The sequence below is a fragment of the Notechis scutatus genome, chromosome 6 (genome assembly GCF_049901735.1).
Source record: "Notechis scutatus isolate UNSWTSFEM ecotype Mainland chromosome 6, rNotScu1.2, whole genome shotgun sequence".
Classification (NCBI taxonomy): domain Eukaryota; kingdom Metazoa; phylum Chordata; class Lepidosauria; order Squamata; family Elapidae; genus Notechis; species Notechis scutatus.
In genome coordinates this window covers 35,229,125-35,248,852 of record NC_142014.1, presented here as the reverse complement: position 1 = coordinate 35,248,852, position 19,728 = coordinate 35,229,125, and the positions used below count along the sequence as shown (strand labels likewise).

The 19,728-nt window shown below is 35.1% G+C and overlaps 1 protein-coding gene across 3 annotated transcripts in view; it reads right to left on the bottom strand.

The window, feature by feature from the left end:
- Positions 1-4,713: 4,713 nt before the first annotated feature.
- The window catches only part of XPOT (exportin for tRNA), a 36,580-nt gene continuing 21,565 nt past the window's right edge, over positions 4,714-19,728 (bottom strand). For all 3 annotated transcript variants that reach the window (XM_087967939.1, XM_026667789.2, XM_026667788.2), the window contains exons 13-25: positions 19,451-19,592; positions 19,240-19,359; positions 18,985-19,079; positions 17,522-17,591; positions 14,158-14,396; positions 13,277-13,562; positions 12,528-12,717; positions 11,068-11,184; positions 10,784-10,899; positions 10,072-10,119; positions 7,204-7,275; positions 6,586-6,642; positions 4,714-5,460 (exon numbers count right to left, since the gene is read on the bottom strand). In XM_087967939.1, coding sequence (XP_087824065.1) covers positions 5,434-5,460; positions 6,586-6,642; positions 7,204-7,275; positions 10,072-10,119; positions 10,784-10,899; positions 11,068-11,184; positions 12,528-12,717; positions 13,277-13,562; positions 14,158-14,396; positions 17,522-17,591; positions 18,985-19,079; positions 19,240-19,359; positions 19,451-19,592 — 1,579 coding nt within the window. In that variant the 3' untranslated portion in view covers positions 4,714-5,433. The remainder of the gene's footprint in view (positions 5,461-6,585; positions 6,643-7,203; positions 7,276-10,071; positions 10,120-10,783; positions 10,900-11,067; positions 11,185-12,527; positions 12,718-13,276; positions 13,563-14,157; positions 14,397-17,521; positions 17,592-18,984; positions 19,080-19,239; positions 19,360-19,450; positions 19,593-19,728) is intronic.

The window sequence follows — 19,728 nt, the reverse complement described above, 5'->3', positions numbered from 1 at the left end:
GCGGAGCGGAGCAGACCGAGGCTGTAGCGGGCTGCTGTTGTGGGTACGCCTCCTCCGCAGCCTTCCCGCTGGTATGTCTACTCTCTTTCCGGTGTTCAGTGGGAATTGCGACGAACAAGTATTCATAAGTATGCAGCTTTTATTTGCATTGAAACAGACACAGAAAATCGGGGAAGGGGCATAATATCTACCAACACGAATGTTAATAACTAAAATATTTTTTCTTTAGATAAAACTTGCTCCCAGTAAAATTTCCCAATTAAAAATATTGTTGAGTATCACAATAAAATATACCAAAGGAAACAATAACACATAATCGTTTATTTTTTATTTATTCATTCAATGTCTGGAATACTCTACCCGACTCTGTAGTTTCTTCCCCAAACCCCAAAAACTTTAACCTTAGACTGTCTACTATTGACCTCACCCCTTTCCTAAGAGGTCTGTAGGGGCGGCATAAGCGCACCAACGTGCCTACCGTCCCTGTCCTATTGTTTCTCTTATTCTTTTATTTTTCTTATATGTAACCATTTCATGTATTCACAACTATGTATACATTTATACTTATTATCTTGTAAACAATTGGCAAATCAAACAAATAAATAAATAAATAAAATCCTGTCCGAAAACTACTTGGACGAGTTCCTGCAGTTTCCTTGCCATGATTTCAGAAGTGATTTGCCACTGCCTCCTTCCTAAGGCTGAGAAAAAATGACTGGCTAAAATCACCCCGTTGGCTTTGTGCCTAAGGCAAGGCTACACCACACTGGCTGCCGGTTTATAGCCTGATGCGTTAACTCACTACGCCAAACTGACGCTCCAGTTGTGTGTGTGTACAGTTTTATACATTGGGCATGCCTTCACACAGGATGGTATTACTTTCATTTTTTCAGGGCCTTGATATAGTAAGAACTTTACTTCAGCCTTCTCTGCAGTCTTAGTTGGAACAATCATATGGTTATATGTAGATTTATTTGTTTTTCTTTAGAAATTTTATATTGCTGCCTATTCACACATGGCAACTCAAGGCGACTTACAGGAATATAAAAGCATATATAAAAAATAAAACTAATAGAATAAAATAAATAGATTAATAAAATGCCTCCCAGTGACATCACACAAGCCATTTAACGGGCTCTATCTGGATTCACAAGGCCCGCTGGCAGAACCAGGTCTTCAGTGCCTTCCGGAAGAGTGTTAGAGTGAGGCAATTCTAATCTCTGGGGGAATGATGTTCCAGAGAGAGGGAGCCACTTCGGAGATGTGGCTTCACAGCATTCCTTGCCTTGCTGCTCTAGTGGGTGGGTAGATGTGACTGGCAAGAGACAGTACCTTAGATAACCTGGTCCCAAGACATGGAGGACTTTAAAGGAGACAACTAGCACCTTGAATTGTACCCAGAAACAAATTGGCAACCACTGCAGCTCCTGCAGAAGAGGTAATACATGTGCACACCAAGATCTGCAAAACCATGCAAGCTGCTACATTTTGCACCAACTGGAGCTTCCGGGTGCTCTTCAAGGGCAGCCCCATATAAAGTGCATTGTAATAGTCAAGACGGGAAGTGATTAGGACATGAGTGACCATGAGTAGGGATTGTTGGTCCAGGAAAGAGCATAACTGGCGCACAACCCACAGTTGCGCAAAGGCCCTCCTGGCCACGACTGCCACCTGATCTTGGAGCAGGAGTCACGAGTCCAGGAGAACCCCTAGATTACGCACAGGGTCTGTTTAGGATAGTGCCACCCCATCCAAGACCAAGTGGCAATTCTCCATGGGCCAAAGAACCAAACCCAGAGTCACAGTCTTGCCAGGGTTCAGGTTCAAACTGTTGCTCCCTATCCAGCTCTTAACAACCTCCAGACACTGTGCAAGGGAGGACACTGCATCACTTAACTCACCATGGGCTGACACAGACCTCGGTCCATGGTGACAGATGATCTCACCCAACGGCTTCATATAAATGTTGAACAGGAACGTAGAGAGTACTAAGCCCTGCGAGACTCCACAAAGCACTGGGCAATGGCTGGATCTCTCTCCTCAACACTTACTAAGAGCAACTGCAGAGGAAGGAAATGCACCATAATACATGGCTTCCCACTTCCAACCCCCGAAGCCCCTCCAGAAGAATACCATCATCGATGGTATTGAAAGCTGCTGAGAGGTCAAGTCGAGCAAGGATGGATGTACTAACGCTATCCTGCTCCTGCCAGAGATCATCCAAAATCACAAACAATGCCCTTTCTGTCCCATATCCAGGCCTGAATCCTGACTGATAGGGATCTAGATAATTCGTTTAATCCAGAAACCTCTAGAGCTACCACACAACCACCTTCTCAACCACCTTCCCCAAAAAGGGAAAATTGGAGTCAGGTCGGAAATTATCCAACAGGGTAGAATCCAGCGATGGCTTCTTAAGAAGAGGGTGGACCACAATCTCCTTAAGGTGCTGGGGCACTACCCTTTGCTGTAAGGAAGCATTAATCACAACCAGAGTCCACCCGCCACTCATCTCCAGGGAAGCTTTCACAAGCAAGGAGGAACATGGGTATTAACCCTGAAGCTGACTAGATGGTGGCCATCTTTCTGTTCTATTGGGGGTTTTTTCTTCAAAGCTTCAGTGCTGACACAGACTGGAGATAAGGGATAGGGAGGGGGGTCTATAGTGGGGTGGTAAACCAAAACAACATTCTTCCCCTGGGAACCAAGGTTGAGTGTGCAGGTGTTTGGGAGGTGGAGACTAAAGCCATCCCACATCTGGACTGTGATGATTAGACCATGTGACTGACACCTCTGGGGAAGTGACAAACTTTTGCTTATAATTGGGGGGGGGGAAACCGGAGGGAAATTACATCTGGTTTTCACCAGCATCGTGTCAATTTGACATATCCTAATAAAATATTCTTTGAGGAAACCTCGTGTCTGTTCTTTCATTTGGGGTTGTGTTACTTGGGAACCTGACATTGGGTCTAAAACACAAGTGCTTGCATGCATACTTCCCTTGGATCCTGTCCACTTCCTCAGGAGCAACATGGTCAAACCATTCCTAGATAACAGGGCAGGGGCTTCAATTGGACTAGCAACTATGCCGGCATCTAACTGGGAATGAAGTCGAGTGATTTTGTCTTCCAGAAAATCTGCAAATTCCTCAGTGTACCTATTCAGGTGGACCTCAATTTCTTCCTTTCCCAGGAGGTGGCTCACTTTAAAGAGGGTTGCTGGGCAATTATCTGCAGACTCCATTAGTATGGAGAAGTATTTATACTTCCCTGCACGAATCGCCACAAGATGGGCCTTAATAGCAGCTCTTAGCCATGTTCAATTCAGTTCATCCATCTTCTGCTAGTGGCGCTCTCGACATTTCTTCATCCGTTTCATCTCTCTCAGTTCTTCTGTATACCATGGGTGAGGAGTGTTCGCATGGGCACAATCCTATCCAGACCTCCAGTCACTTTCATATTCCAAACAGTGACTAAGAGCTCAGATGGACTGCTCAGATCTGCAGTTACAACCCCCAGTTCCTTCTGGAACCTGTCAGGATCCATTAGTTGACGGGGACAGACCAATCTAATAGGTCCTGCCTTCCTGCAGGGGAGGGGGAGTACAGCTTTTGAGAAACTCATTGCCACCAGACTGTGATCCAACCATGAAAGTGTGTGTGTGTGGGGGGGTCAAGGACAACCCCACCAATTCCAGGTCACATAGGCACTGCTCCAATAAGAACACCAAATCAGGTGAGTGACCACTATTCCTCGTCAGGCCTGGATGACCTGGGACAGGTCTATGGAAGTTATGGTTTCCCTGAAATCTTGGGCTATCTCCAACTCCACTCCCAGGGATGCCAGGTTGAAGTCCCCCAGAACTATAAGCCTGAGGACCTCTACTGCCAGCTTCATGGTGATGTTCAAGAGCCCAGGTAGGAAAGTTGCCATGCAGCAGGGAGGCTGGTACAGCAGCAGTAATCCCACCTGATCCCATTTTTGAAACTGAGTAAGATGAAAGAAGGGGATTCTAGTCTTAGTCCTTCAGGCAATATTAACAATCTTCTGGGACATTTCACTGCACTAAGTGCAACAACTAACACAAGTCTGTCTTTACAATTAAAGCAGCTTTTCAATGGTTTTTACCATGACTGATTATCCAACTGTACTATTGTGCTTTATCTGCAGTAAACACAATGCAGCAATGGCTTCAGTGAAATTGAAAAGATACCTAGCCAAAAATCATAATCCTTTGAAAATAAAGGTATTGATTATTTTTAGATATAGGAATATCAAAACAGAATAAAGCTTTTGTTAAAAAATGTCACAAATAGTACAAGGCTCAGAAAACAGATTATTTAATAGAACTTTTTGCCCATAAAAGAAAAGAGTTAGTGAAAACCTAATTATACTGAGTAAAATACTAGAACAAGGTGCCAGATGAGAAATTGAAAAGCTTGTTAACATCTCATTATTTTCTGTGGTTTGCTTTAGCAGACTCCCACCATCTCTTCTTTGAAAGCATCCTTAGGATCCTGCTCTGAGAAGCATCTGTTATGGTAGCTAAGAGACACTGAGTGAAAGAGGCACAAAAATACCTTAAAAACAGTTCATTCTAAAAGCCCAGGGAACTCTGAAATGTGTGGTTCCTCCTTTAGATCATTCCCGAATAAACTGGGTCCAGGAGAAAAATTAAACATTCTGGAATTCTCAAAACAGAAAGTATGACACATAACTAGAAGACAATTTTATTGAGTCTTGTAAATATAGCCGTATGTACCCAAGTTAACTTGTGTCCTTCATTAATTTGTTTACAGAGTTTCTAAAATAAATATAAAATTCTGTTCAGATACCAGTTTTTGAAAAAAGAGTTAAACGACAATTCTATTCAGTACACAGCTTACTTAATGGACAACATATAAAAATAATTTAAGACAATTTAACAATTTCATTGAATAATGTTTATTTGTATAAAAAGGTAGTGCCACATACTATTAATAACTGTTTTGATTTCTGTTTTTAGTCCATTTACAAATAGTTTGATTGTTTTATTTTATTCCACAATACATGAACAAATTAATCTTGCTTCTAATATGCACATATTTATTTTAAAATGTACATAATTTATAACAATTTCTATGTAATTTGGAATTTATATACACTGTTTAATTTCAAAATAAAAAAGCATTTTATTTTTGCTTTTTTAATTACAACATATAGTTATCCAATGTATTGTTTGAAACAGGCAATCAGGGACTTTGTGTTATCTTTATGTCTTTATGTGCATCAACCAGCAAAGTATAGGCAATTCTCCTGTATTGTGGAAAAAGCTAGTACACATATGATTTATGCACAGATAAACTAAAAAAAGAAAAAAAAATGAATGGCACAGAAGTTAGCAATATCTGGAGTTCCTGATTATGGGAGACAGGCAGAAATTCCAGTAGATTCCTCAGGGTTTTGCTCTTTGAAAGAATACCTGTTAAAGAAAATATATCACATGAGTTTAAAAAAACTGAAAAAAATCAAATAGAAAGAGATTGTACTATTGACAAAAGCAATTTTAGAAAACTATAGCCAATTTTTTAGATATAATGGAAGGCAGTAAGTTGGCACAGAGCATCCAACTTGGGCAGGATATAGCATTGCAACTGTAACACCAAAACTAATAATCTTCATAACAACAATAGTTTATACTTCCAGGAAAGTGTTGTGGTATTTTGGTGCCATATATTTAATTATGGATTTAAACTTAATATAATGCACCGTGAACAAATAAATTTGTAAATAGTAATAATCAGTAATTTCTTGAATACCATTTAGAAGTAAAATATACTCATAATGTGCACTTGTGTTAGATCAAATTTAAATAATAAGTTCTAATTATACAACACATATTTAAAACTCTTCCTTTATTTATTTACCGAGATAGAAAAAATGCAATTCTAGTTTAGATTTTGAGAACATAGTGAGTGAAATTGACTTCTATTATTCATTATTCATTCATTTCAATTAGTTTTCTTTATAGACAATTATTTTGAAATGTTGTGTAGGAGTTTCACATGTTGATGTAAGAAACCCCCAGGGTCACACAGCCCCAAATATTTTGTGTATTTGAATATCTTCAAAGAAGCACTTATATGTAGTTCTTCAGATACAGGTGTTCTGTGATCTGCCATGATCAGGGGACCTTTCCTTGCTAACCCTGCTGAGCATGTGAATCTGAGCACCCACCCACTGAGATAGGGTGACCTATCTCATAACTTGTAATGATGCTTGTATGACCATTTTTTAAACCACACGAAAGCTTCTATATTGATACACTCATCAATAAAAAATATAATGAGTTGAACCACATTGGTACTTCTATAACGTTATTATGAAGCAGTTATTCATATAATCATCTTCATCTCAACCATCATTCATTTCACCTTTTTCAAGAACAATATGCATACAAAGACAACAAAGGCAGAGAGAAAGTATCAGAGACAATAAGCATAGCTGAATTGCTTAAATATTCACCATACAGTTCATGTGCTATTTTTCATGTTTACAAGCGTTCAAGACTCTTGAAAGTCAAAATATAAGTATGAATTTAACCTACCTTTAAGTAGTTTTTAAAAACTTTAGCATCAGGCTGTTGAAGTGCTTGACAGAATTCCTGTATGAAAAACATATTTCAAGAATTCTAAATCAGAAAAATACGTACTTGAAAATTATCCAATGTGTTGTAATCTTACCTTTTCCAAGAAGAACCAGGATTAATTAGAAGTTGTTGCTTGCTATGACAGTACACCTCTAATACTTGATGCAAAATATAACCAATTTTCAGTAATCTAACTGATAAACCTAGCAGGCAAGAACACACTCTATATTTGCACCAATTAGTTTGATTAGAGGAGGCAGAGGGCAAAAATCTGAATTAAAGTCATCATAATCAGATAGCGCTTCACGAATTTTAGGGTATTTATGCAGTAAACCAGAGTATTACAATTTTTCATGTAATTTCATTTTCTATTTGGACAGTTAGTATTGATTCCTTAAAAACTAAGATTAATACACTGTTCCAAAGATCAGTAAACACTTTGCAACCACTTGAGCTGATACTTCTCAAATGAAAAACTCTGTAACATTTAGAAAATTTTCAAACTAGATCAGCTTCAGAATATGTCCATCTACTGCCAAAGCCACATGCACTGGATTTAAAAAAAAACCCTCTAACCTGTATTATTTCAGGTGCTACTTGCAATGAAGGGAGATATTCCTGTTGCAAATACTGGATACATTCAAGGCCCTAGAAAACAGTGACAGTGATTAGATATTTTATTATTTCAAATTTGTTCCATTTTACTTGATTACACCATGTTGACAAGATTATAGTTTAAGACTCTATAAAGTTCCAGGTCCAGACTGTTTTACAAGCCAATATTATAAATGCTTCGAAGATGAACTTCTTCAACCACTAAAGGATATAATGAACAATATATTACAGGGAGGAAAGATACCTCAAACTTGGAAAGAAGCTAATATTGCGTTGCTACTGAAGGAAGGTAAAGATGTTACAAAGATAAAGAATTATAGACCAATCTCATTATTAAACAATGACTATAAACTTTTTGCTGCAGTTTTGGCAGAAATATTAAATAAGGTTTTTACAGGAATATATATTCATGAAGATCAGTCTGGCTTTCTGCCAGAAAGACAGTTAAGGGACAATGTGAAAACTGTTTTGAATATTATTGAATATTTACAATATCAAAATAAAAAACAGCAGTTTTAATATTCCTAGATGTAGAGAAGTAAATGTAAATTGGGATTTTATGCTTAAAGTTCTGGAAAAAAAATGAACTTTGGAGATAATTTTATTCAAGGGGTTAAAGCCGTTCATACATCATAGCAAGCAAAAATTGTTATTAATGGTGACTTAATCAATTCATGTGAAATTAAAAAGGGTATGAGACAAGGATGTCCCTTGTCTCTCTTGTTGTTTATTTTGGTGTCGGAAGTTTTGAAAAGAGATATTAGGCAAGATGAGAAAGTAACAGGTATGAGTATCAAGAAGGAGGTTTATAAATTGAGGGCATTTGCTGATGATTTGGTTATATTCCTGCAAGGCCCAAAAATAATATAGAATATTTGATGAGGAAACTAAATGATATGTTTGAAACTAAATGAGTTTGGGGTTTTAGTGGATTTTAGAATAAACAGCAAACAACAATACTTATCCAGAATGTGTTCTCTCAGACTGTGACATATTGACCAGAAAGTCTGGTTTTAGGCTTGAGAAAAAGGTGAAATATTTGAGGTCATACTGACAAATACAAACACAAACTGTTTCAAAATAACTATGTGCTTCTTTGGAATATCTCAAAAATGATTTATTAAGATGGGATAAATTGCATTTATTACTATTGGGTAAAATTCATGATTTAAACAATGGCAGACGGATATTTCTAAGTTTATGTGGGAAGGAAAAAAACCAAGAATTAGATATAACCTACTGCAAGATGCTAAGGAACGAGGGGAATTGGGTTTACCAGATTTGAAACTATTTTGACTCTTGTTGTTTGGTCTGGCTAAAGGTGGGTAATCTCCAGGAAAAGAGGCTGTTTGATCTAGAAGGTCATGAATTAAGATTTGGATGGCACGGTTATTTATGGTATGACAAGGTTAAAGTAAATGTTGATTTCAATAACCATTTTGTTAGACGTACCATTCTATGAGTTTGGAATAAATATTAAAAAAGGGTGGTTTTTTTTTGCAAAGATGCCTCTTTGAGTGTCCCCCCAGGAGGCCTTTTTTAGAAAAGAAATGGTGATGAAGCCGAACTGGTGGACTTACGGTAAAATAATGTCTTTTAATTTTGGTGGTCCTACCCTCAAGTCTAAAGAAGAGCTAGAATCAGGACATGTCTGACACTGGTTTACGTATTCACAACCGAAAGGAAGATTTAAGTTAGACAAAAAGAATTATGGGTTTGACTTTGTTAAAAATGAATTGGAAATTTTACTGTATGGTAGTGATGAATGTATTATTGCTGGTCTATAAAATGTTATTGAATTTGTATTTGGAAAATGAATATGTAAAGTATTATATGATTCAATGGGCAAGGAACTTTGGATATAATGTAATGCTTGAACAATGGGAGAATATGTGGATTAAAGGTTTAAAATTTATACTAAATTATAATTTGAAAGGAAATTTCTATAAAATAATGTACTGTTGATATTTAACACCAGAAAAGTTATCAAGAACATATAAAGGTATTTCAAATGAATGTTGGATATGTAAATGTAAAGAAGATACTTTTTTATCATTTATGGTGGACATGTGATGAAGCAAGGAAATATTGGAGTATGATTCATATTCTAATACAGAAAATTCTTAAAGTGAATATAAAGATAAAATCAAAAACTTTTCTTGGAGTTTAATGGAAAAAAACTTAATGGCTAGTTTATACTAATAGGCAAAAGTAAAAAGTTGAAGTTTGATGTTATTATCTTATCCTACTGCACCAAACAATCAGAAGTCAATGCCTACTTTTTCTTTTTCCTCTTCTTTTCTACACTCTTCCTTTCCTCTTTTCCTTCTCTATTTTTTCTACTATTTGCTTTTGTATTCTTGTATTTTAAATTATAAACTAATAAAAATGGAAATGGAATAAGATTATATATTAAGAGTAATATCAGTCAGGACTGAACACTACAAAAACAAATGAAAAGACACTTCAGTCACTTTTAATAATTGTGAGATTGGAAATTTAAAATTTTTAACATAAGAGATATTCTGACAAAAAAGTGCTCCTTGCAATTATATATGCTACCATTCAGCAATTCTGACATGATAAAGTAAATTCACTAGTTCTGCAATCAATCATTATGAAAATTAAGCTTAAACAAACAGTATGAGTAATTTATTTCAAAAAGTTACATCGAGAAAGTACAATTTCAGTTTTCTAAATGGATTTCTGATGGTGCTATTGCCAGAACAAAATGGAAAATTAACATGGAGAGAAAACTGTCAAAATAAAGAATCCAAAATTCCCGAGTAAGACAAGTTTCAAATAAAATATTACTTTCAGGATACTTACCCTTTTGAGATGAATTGTTTTTAATGTCACTGCACATTCTGATAAAGCCTATTAAAACAAAACGAAGGGATTTCAATTCAAATATTTGAATATTATATAGTTTAAATGTTCCTAATTTTAAGTTTTAGGGGACTAGTACAAATTATGTGAAAAAATGATGTATTCAACTTTAAAAGATCTAAGCTACTTAACAACCCTATATGTATTTCTATGACAGCCATCTGTTTCACCTATTCAGATGGAAATTCTACCATCAGATTATAAAGTCTTCCAGACAAAGGGTTTTCTACTCATTGAAGCCATGCTTTGGGGTGGAAATTAATTTCCATGTATCAGGAATATCATTTGAACTTAAAGCCCAATGTTTTTTGAACAGGGTTTAGTCTACAAAGAAACCCTGTTGAGATCCGGATCCCCAACTTAGCAGTTTGAAATCCAGCACAAATCATAGAAAGAGTATTTTAATGCTACTAAGTAGTTGTGAATATACCTCGTAAACGTAATATATGGAAACCTAGAATACTTTGAGATAACTCTTTAAACTTTTGCATTTGGGCAGAATTCAAAGGTCATGAAAATTGACAGCCATATTTTCTGGACAACAAATGTTATCAAAAATTCCTAGTTTTCATTTAACTCCAGGTAAATTACCAGTAAATAGCATAGACACATTCAGCAATTTCTCAATAAAATCAGATGATAGAATACCTACCAATACTGTCTGTGCATCTGCTAAGTCAAATGTTTGTTTCAAAGGTGCTAAGAAACATGCAGGAACAATATGTTTATAGACAAAGTCAGCAAAACCCACAGGTCCATCTTTGCCTCCTAAAAAATATGAGTGTTATCAATTGGTTCATCCACTATTTAGTAAATAGGCATGTAATAGTGCATTATTATATCAACCTACTATTACCATACTTCAAATATGCTGATTTGAATGCACATAGTAAAAATGCATTAAGTTTAAATATGAAAATATGAATGGAGGCTTACCCCAAAGTTCCACCAATTTTGAAAGAATGATAAAGCAAGTTTTCTGAGCAATAGGATCAGGATAGTCAACAGCTCCTTGGATGATTGTAAACAGTACACGCTCTACATTTTCTGCACCTAGATGCAAGAGAAACAGTATAATTTAGTAATATGTAATTAATTCTTCTGAATCATTAAAATTATTTACAAAGACAGAGATGTTTTCTACATATAAATGGATTCCAAATGTCCCTCCTTCAAGGAACATACAAAAATAAATATAAGAACTGCTTCTACAGTATTAAATAGTTCAGTTTAATACTGTTCTAAATTATTCACTGTATCGTCCAAGGCTTGGTTTTCTTTTAATGTTAATCATATTGTGCTTCAGAATTAAAAATCCTAATTTTCAGCAATTCAAATAATAAACTTACATTTTGGGATAATTCTGGTTTGAAAACTGCAGGTGAATCTACCTAGCAGTTTGAAAGGATGCACTTGTGTACTGATAAATAGGTACCACTTCAGTTGGAAGGTAACAGCGCTCTCTCATGTCATGCTAGACATGATTACAGAAATATCTTTGGACAGCACTGGCTCAATGGCCTTGAAATGGAGATGATCACTATTCCTCCATACTTGGCAAAACCAGTGGAGAAAAATCTGCAGGGACTCCTTTACCTTTTATCTTGTTATTTTAAGATGACGTTAATTCAATAGCATTTTTTTTTGTTCATTGCACACTTCAATGAATATTTGAAAAGGAGTGGTTGTCATCTTCATGTGTTACAAGTGTAAAGTATGGAGAGGATAAAAAACTAAAACAACAGGACTAGTCACTGTGTAACATGAAAAATATGTTAATAAGAGTTTTGGGAAACAATTTAAAGATGTTAAAATAATTTTGACTATATTCTTCAAATTTGGAATGTTATCAATATATAAAGAATTATGTAGGTGATTAGCATGTAGAGTTTTATAATATATCTTTTATGATGGAAACAACTTCACTCTAGATTTGCAGTTTTGGACTGCTCTTTGCCTGGGAACTGGCTTTCTGATCTTAATGGATTAATACTATTCCACAGCCAACAATGTTAAATAGCATTCTTCAAAATGTACATACATACATACGTACTGTGTGTGTGTGTGTGTGTGTGTGTGTGTGTGTACATTTTGAAGAATGCTATTCTTAAAAATGTGTGTGTGTGTGTGTGTAATGTATGTGTATAGCCCCCAAAATCTATTTAGACACAGCCCCCAAAATCTATTTAGAAAAGGAGATATGATTTATAGTAGAAAAAATTAATTTGCAATCGAGCAATATAAAATGCAAATGTAAATACATATATTTTGAGGAAGCTGCCATTCACAAAATGTGCTTCTAACGAAGAAAATTGATGAGCAGGGCATTCTCCATCTCCAGTTTTCTGGTTTTATTACCATTAAAGTATCTGTTTGAAAACGAACTCTTATCTTACCCTGATTTGCTATGACTTCACTCATTCCACTGCCAGTGACTGTTTGTAGGAAGGCAAAGTAACTCCTTCGCAACATTTGCTTTTCTAATGCAGCAGATTGGTCATTATCTTCAGCAGGCTGGTGCAGTACTTCAAAAATAGCATGCAGTAATGGCATAAACATTTGCTGGAGAAATGGGGAGACCTGGGTCTATAGATATGAAAAACATGGCTAATTAAGTTTATGATGAGCAAATACATAATACAATAAAATGGAAAAAGTTATAAAAACAGAGTCTGTCACTGCTCCATAAAATTAAGTTCAACTATTAACTTCGTACTCTTCAATCATTTCCCCTTTATGCGTTAACAGTTTATTATTATAACCAGGAACAGCTGGAAACACTGTGGTTTGGACACTAACATCATGGTTTGCAGTGGGTTTCAGTCTTCAATGTGGAGGTGTTGCTGGATACTCATGAGCTTACTATTTGTTTCTCATTTAGTCTCAACAGCAACAAATGGTGGATTCAGAATAGAAGATTTGTATTTTGATAATATATGAAGGTCAGTGCCATATGTGCCTTGCATTCTAACTTTTAGCAATTTTTCATTTAGGATTTCTATTATATGAAAAAGATATTTTATAACTAGCTGCAACCAATATAATAGCCATTTATTAAAATGTGTTTTCCTCAGAGCAGCTATTTATTAAATTTGAAATGATCAGTAGATACAAAAAGACTGAGACATTTAAGAGAGACTCTTACCTTAAACTTTGCTGTGATCTGGTTTATGAGGGGAATAAATTCTTGAAGATCTTTTGCTTCACAATCCTTGAGCATATGTTCAGAGGCTGAAGGAATGAATGGGAGAACTTCTTCCTCTAAACATATAATCATTCGGTGAAGAAAGGTGCGTACACCACTTCTAAGAACTTCCTTCTGCAAGGGGCAGCTGAGAGCTGGTAGAAATGTTTGTAAGCAGTCCAGATACACTTCTGAGCATCCGCATTGTTTGACTGTCTGCTTGTTGCTGAAAGCTTTACTAGTACGGCTATGAAAATAAATATATATATATATTACACTATGGTTTTGGTATGCCATATAAAACAGTTTCCTAGGATGAATTATTTGAAATGATAAATTGGATGGTTTATTTCATATACAGTAGGATTATATAAATTTCTCTGAACCAGATGTACTAACATTTCTTTGGATTCAGAAGAGCTGAACAATTATAAGTCTTATTTTATCATTATGATTATAGCCAACATACTTTTCCTGGGCATGAGGTGCACTTAGCGTCTTTGCTGTTTAGAACCAGACACTTCTGGAAGAAATAAATTTCCTAATCCAATTTTAGCTGGGTTTGAGCACTGCCATGTTAACCCCAAGATTTTTATCAGAATATTGAGGAAAGACAGTAGCCTTCTTGATTCTCCTGGACTACTTAGTGGCTTTCACTAGCATATATCATAATATCTTTCTGCAGAGGTTGTCCAAGCTAAGTGTAGGTAGAACACCTTGAAGGGAAGAGCTGAAGTAATAATTAACTAAATGTAAAAAGAAGTCTAGTTCCAACTTGATATTTTTATGCTGACAACTACATTGCTTTTAAATCTAATTCAAATAGGCTCCACAAATCCTACCTTGCAAAGCCTACAGCATGATTTAGACAATCAGCTAATGCCATCTGTCTGTCTTCATCTTGTGCAATCACAAGCTTTTCTAGCAGCACTTTGAATCTCTCCATTAGAGGAGTCAAGAGGTTCCTCATTAAAGCCTGCTTGCGTTCTGTAGAGTATTCACTGTTCACAATTAATACTCCCGCAGTCTCATAAATAAAGAGTTGATCATCACTGGTTAAAAAAGCCTGGTAACCATTCTCCTGGAACCAAGAAAAAGAAAAGAGTCTGCTGTTCAACATTAAATATTTTCTCCTAGAATTAAAGTAATTTTCTCATTATTCTGCTTACTGAGTTCTCCAGTCTCCCCAAGTTTTATAACAAAATCCCAAACCAATCTAAATTGCACAGAAGTTCCTAAAACGTCCCAAATGCTGTATGATTGTTCACCAGTGTAGCTATGGTTTCTTTAAAAATGCTCCCTTCCAACTGCATAGTCTAATTACAGTAACTTTATTAGATAAATGTTACATTTCAATACTCCATTGATGTACTACGGATTGAGGCTATAATCCTGTAAAAGTGTAAAAGTGTAACCTGTAAAATTGAGGCCTGTTTTAATGTCTCTCAATACTTTAATATATCACTGCTGCTCATTGAGCTAGTTTGGCCTGGGACCAGGCCAAACTAGCCTCCTACCCCCACTGTTTCTGTCTGCTGCATCAAATCTGACAGGGGTCTTCCCCATCAAATAATGCTATCTTGTTACTTGATTCTTGCAGGAATCATGTATTCTCTGTGGATGTGCCTGATTTGTGGAACAGCACCTACCCAAAGACTTAGATGGTCCCAACCCTGTTAGCCTTTTATAAGCCTCTGAAGATCCAACTGTTGCCCCATGCATTGGGCAAGCAATTAGGTGACCTCTGTTAAAGTTGTGGCTTTTTTCTTTGGGGGATTAACCAGGGTGTCATAGGTTTATATTGTTATGTGGTATTATGGTGAATGTGATTTTTATAAGCCACCCACAGTCACTGCTATTAGAAAATAAAGAAATCTTGATGCAATAAGTTCAAAATGGAAGATTTAACAGTTCTTGTTTAAATGACCTTGAGCCAATCCTTAGGAAGAAAGCAGGAACAAATCACTCCTGAAAATCTTATCAAAAAAACTGCAGGGAATTTGCCCAGACAGTCATCAGAAATCAACACTGACTCAAAGTCACACATGTGAACACATGTCACACAGAGACATAAATGTTTATAGCTGTACCATTCACCATTACCTATTACATCTTTTTGTCCTTGCAAATCATACTTGGTTTCACCCTGACCAGACACTGTTTCAAATATTGTTTTTTGTTCTTTAAACTTCTCCCAGTCCTCCTGAGAATTTTACCGATTTCATCCATCTATATCAGGGATGTCAAACCCATGGCCTGCAGGCCAGATCCGGCCCACAGTGTGTTTAGATCTGATTCGCTGGGCTACCGTGGAAACAACAAAGGACTGGCCCACAGTGCCTCTGCCAGCGAAAACTGAGCTTGTGAAGGCCATGTATGGCCCTCCTGTGCTCCATTTTTGCTGGTAGAGTGTTAGCAAAACAAACTATTAGCAAAAATGGCATTTGATCACAAGAGTGATGTCAAGCTTGCCACGCCCATCCTGGCCCCCCGAGATCAAACACAATCCTGCTGCAGCCCTCAATGAAATTTTGATACCCCTGATCTACATCTTCCTTTAGCTTTTCCTTCTTGACCCATTTTCTATTTATTAATCTGATTTATAGAGTAATCCACCTCACAATACTAACTTTTTATGTTTCTTTTGCAGTTTGATCCTTGTTAATTCATTGTATATCCACACCTGAATTGTTTTTATACTAGACACATCTATCTTCATTCAATACTATGTATTCTTGTTTCGTCAAGAAATATTTCCACTACATTTAATTTACTTTTGTTTGTCTGGCCTACCCAATTTTTACGTGACATGTAATACCATAGGCAGAAGGATATCCTTATACACAATCATTTTGGTTTATTTTGACAATCATTCAGAGAAGACTACAAAGCAATCTTTTGACATTTGTAAATATTAAAAATTTTCCATCCATTTTCCCATTTAATTAATATTCTAACAAAATATTCAAATTCATACTGCTTACATTTTTGTCATTGATGTATAACTTGCACCACTCTTAACAGTACAGATATCCGTACCCTAACCAACACATCTCTACTGTCACCACAATCATTCTTCGTGCATTTCTCTATAAATATATTAAGCAAGGAAGACATCACACATCCTTGCCTTCTGATGGTTAGTGTTGACCCATTTGCTAAGTATTGCAACTATTTTCAAACAAGCCTTTTTCCATTATAAACTATTCTGATAAAGAACAACAGATTTTAAATTACATACCTATACAAATCTCTCTGCTATTCAACCCTATTCACTTTCAACTTTCTTTCAATAAGAAATTACAATAATATGAAATCTATCAAATGGGTAATTTCTCCATGACCTCCTAAAAGTTAAAAAATATGAAGAAACTATCTGTATGAGTTTTTGCATTCTATTTCCTATCTTTCTGTTTTTGTGCAAGGGAATAACAGCATTTTCCCAACTGTCTAGACACAGTTTTCATACATCTTAAACCAGTCACACAATTATTATATAAATAAACCACATTCATATTTTAGCATTTCTTATATTTTACTCTCTAGAGATGACTTGAAGGAGTCATCTAATGTTTTTAAGAATCAGGAGCATATAATGTGTTACTCCACAAAAGTCAAGACAATCTCCACTTATTTTTATCTTATCTTTATCTTAAGACAGACTAAACTAAGATACCAATTGAGCTTGTGAGTATCTTCTATTTTTATTTTTAAAAAGTTAAATATTTAAGCCTGTATCCAGGACCTCCAGGACCATTTCAGATGAAATACAGACATGACATATTCTATGATAACTGAAAGAATAAATCAAACATATCATATGTGGCTAATCAGAGATAAGGTTCTTACTTGATGAACTCATAAATCAAATATGTGTATATATTAGAACCCAATATGCAAACAGAGATTAAGGTAATGGGCTTGAGGGAGGGAGATCCAGTTTCAAATCCATTCTTATTTACAGAGTTCATCAGATGATTACATGGCAATCACATTCTGTTAGTTCAAACAATAGGCTGTATTATGGAGATAATACAAGGGGAGATCTGCCACCTTGAGTTTTCAGAAAAAAGATCCATTATAATTCATAAATTCCTTTAGCTATCTCCAACACTTAAGTGGCAATTCAGTAAACTAAGTTCTCCCTCTCTCCTTCAGCAATCCACAAGTCTGCAATCTTCATTAAAGCTAATAGAAAATACTTACAGGTGGAGAAAGCTCTAGCAGGTCTTGTATTCTGTTCAATACATCTTCAATAAAAGGGTTCATTTGTTTACTAAAGCATAAGAATGTAAGCCACATTACACACTTAAAAATATGTTAAATAGCTCCAATATTAAAATTCAACAATACCACTGTATTAAAGTTTATCAGTTAGAAGTTTACAGCATCAATTATACAAATCTATCTTGTACTCCAATGGCAGAGCAAAAGAGATAGACCCAGTGTTTAATGAATGTACTAATCATCATATCACATTAGATTTTCATTAATGTGGAAATAAGAAAATCATGATTTAGAACTATATCACAATAGTATGTATAGATTTTAGAATGACATAGTTGAAGAGAAAAATAAATTATAAATTAATGGTTTTGGTCTTTGGAAGTAAAAATCAATCTTAAAAATTAAGATATGCTTCTATTATTTGTGCTGGAAAAACATCCTTCTGAGTGTATTTAACAGTCTTCTTTATTTACCAAACCTATCAAATTCTATTCAGAATATTCTTTTTTATATATAGAAAAGTTTTTATTTTTTTATAAGTACAAACAATTCATCTTCCATTTAACGGTGTGTCGTCTGAATACAGATATCTTTTGCAACAATAATCAAAATTATGACCATATTCATTACATTGATATTAGTTCTCCATTGTTATCTTATTAATATACATATCTCTTACACTATAACAATAACATGTTTAGATCTTCACTTATTAGCATGTATAATACTGTATATCTATCATTCTAACAATCCTCTTCTTACCATGTTTAATTCTATTAAGATATTTTCCTTATTTCACTAATCTATTAGATATTTCTAGCTTTTATGTTTTTTCTCTAATCATCAATAAAATAGTTCCCATATCTTGTAATATTCAGGTTGCTCCTTCTCTTTAATTGCAAGTGTTAATCTGTTCATTTCTGCACATTCTAATATTTTCCTAATCACATTTTCATCAGTAGGAATCTCTTCACTTTTCCAGCTTTGAGCAAATACAATTCTAGCTGCAGTTAGCAAATGAATAATTAAGTATATATTCTCTTTACTATAAGTTTCAGGTAAGATCCCCAACAGGAATATTTCAGGTTTTAAATCAATATGCTGTTGTGTCATTTTTTTCAACTACGTGTGTATTTTTGTCCAATATTTTTTGGCTTCTACACATGTCCACCACATATGATAATATCAACCAGGTATCAGGTGGCACTTCCAACATTTGGCCGATATCATTAAAATCCTTGCCAACCTCATTGGTGCAAAAGGCCATCTATAAAACATCTTATACAAATTTTCTTTATATGTGGTTGACATTGTTAACTTATAATTGCAATCCTGTAGTTTCTACCATTTATATAATTCTATTGTATAGCCAAAATTCTTTCCCCATGCTATCATTGTCTCAGAATATTCATTTTTATTAAATGACCTGTCATTAAGCTTACTTGAGGAATTTGACAAATCTGGAAAAAAGGTATGATATTCTGCTTCGTACTTTTGGATTAGTATGGCGAAGACCTCTGTGATCCAAGAATGCTATCTGCAATTAAAAAGGAACAATTTAGCCATTTGAATTTCTACCAAACCAAAAGAGGCAAATTGGATCCGAAGGGATCCAATATTATTCAATATTATTTTAAAAGAGAGATGCAATATTATGGACAATTTTATAAACAAATAGCTATCTAGTATGAACTTACTAAAACATTCGGAATGTGTTGAGGTTCCAAAGAGAAAAATTTTTCATATCTGACCACAGTCTCAAAGAATTCCAGAGTTACTGATGTGTGCTGGTAAGTGCTAATACCTGATGTAACCAACTAAAGAGAAAAGGAAAACAGAAAAATGACTGAGTCAATTTTGTTGATATAAAAATTATAACAAATTACACCAATTTTGATTCATACTTACAGTCCGCATCATGTCTTGCAGAGCACTAGCTTTTGTATCACCTGTAAAGTGAGCAGTATGAGATACTGGAAGAGCTTCAGCTAACATATATAACAATCTTATTGCTACTTCTACTTCCATAAATGGTTTGGTTTGCCAATTCCTATAAGAAAGAATAGATAGAAAACAAATTAACAAAATATGAAATTATTTTATGAATAATTTATTTGAATTCAGGTGAATTAAAGATACCTATAAAAACATGAATGTTTCATCAACAGATAAATTAAACATTAACA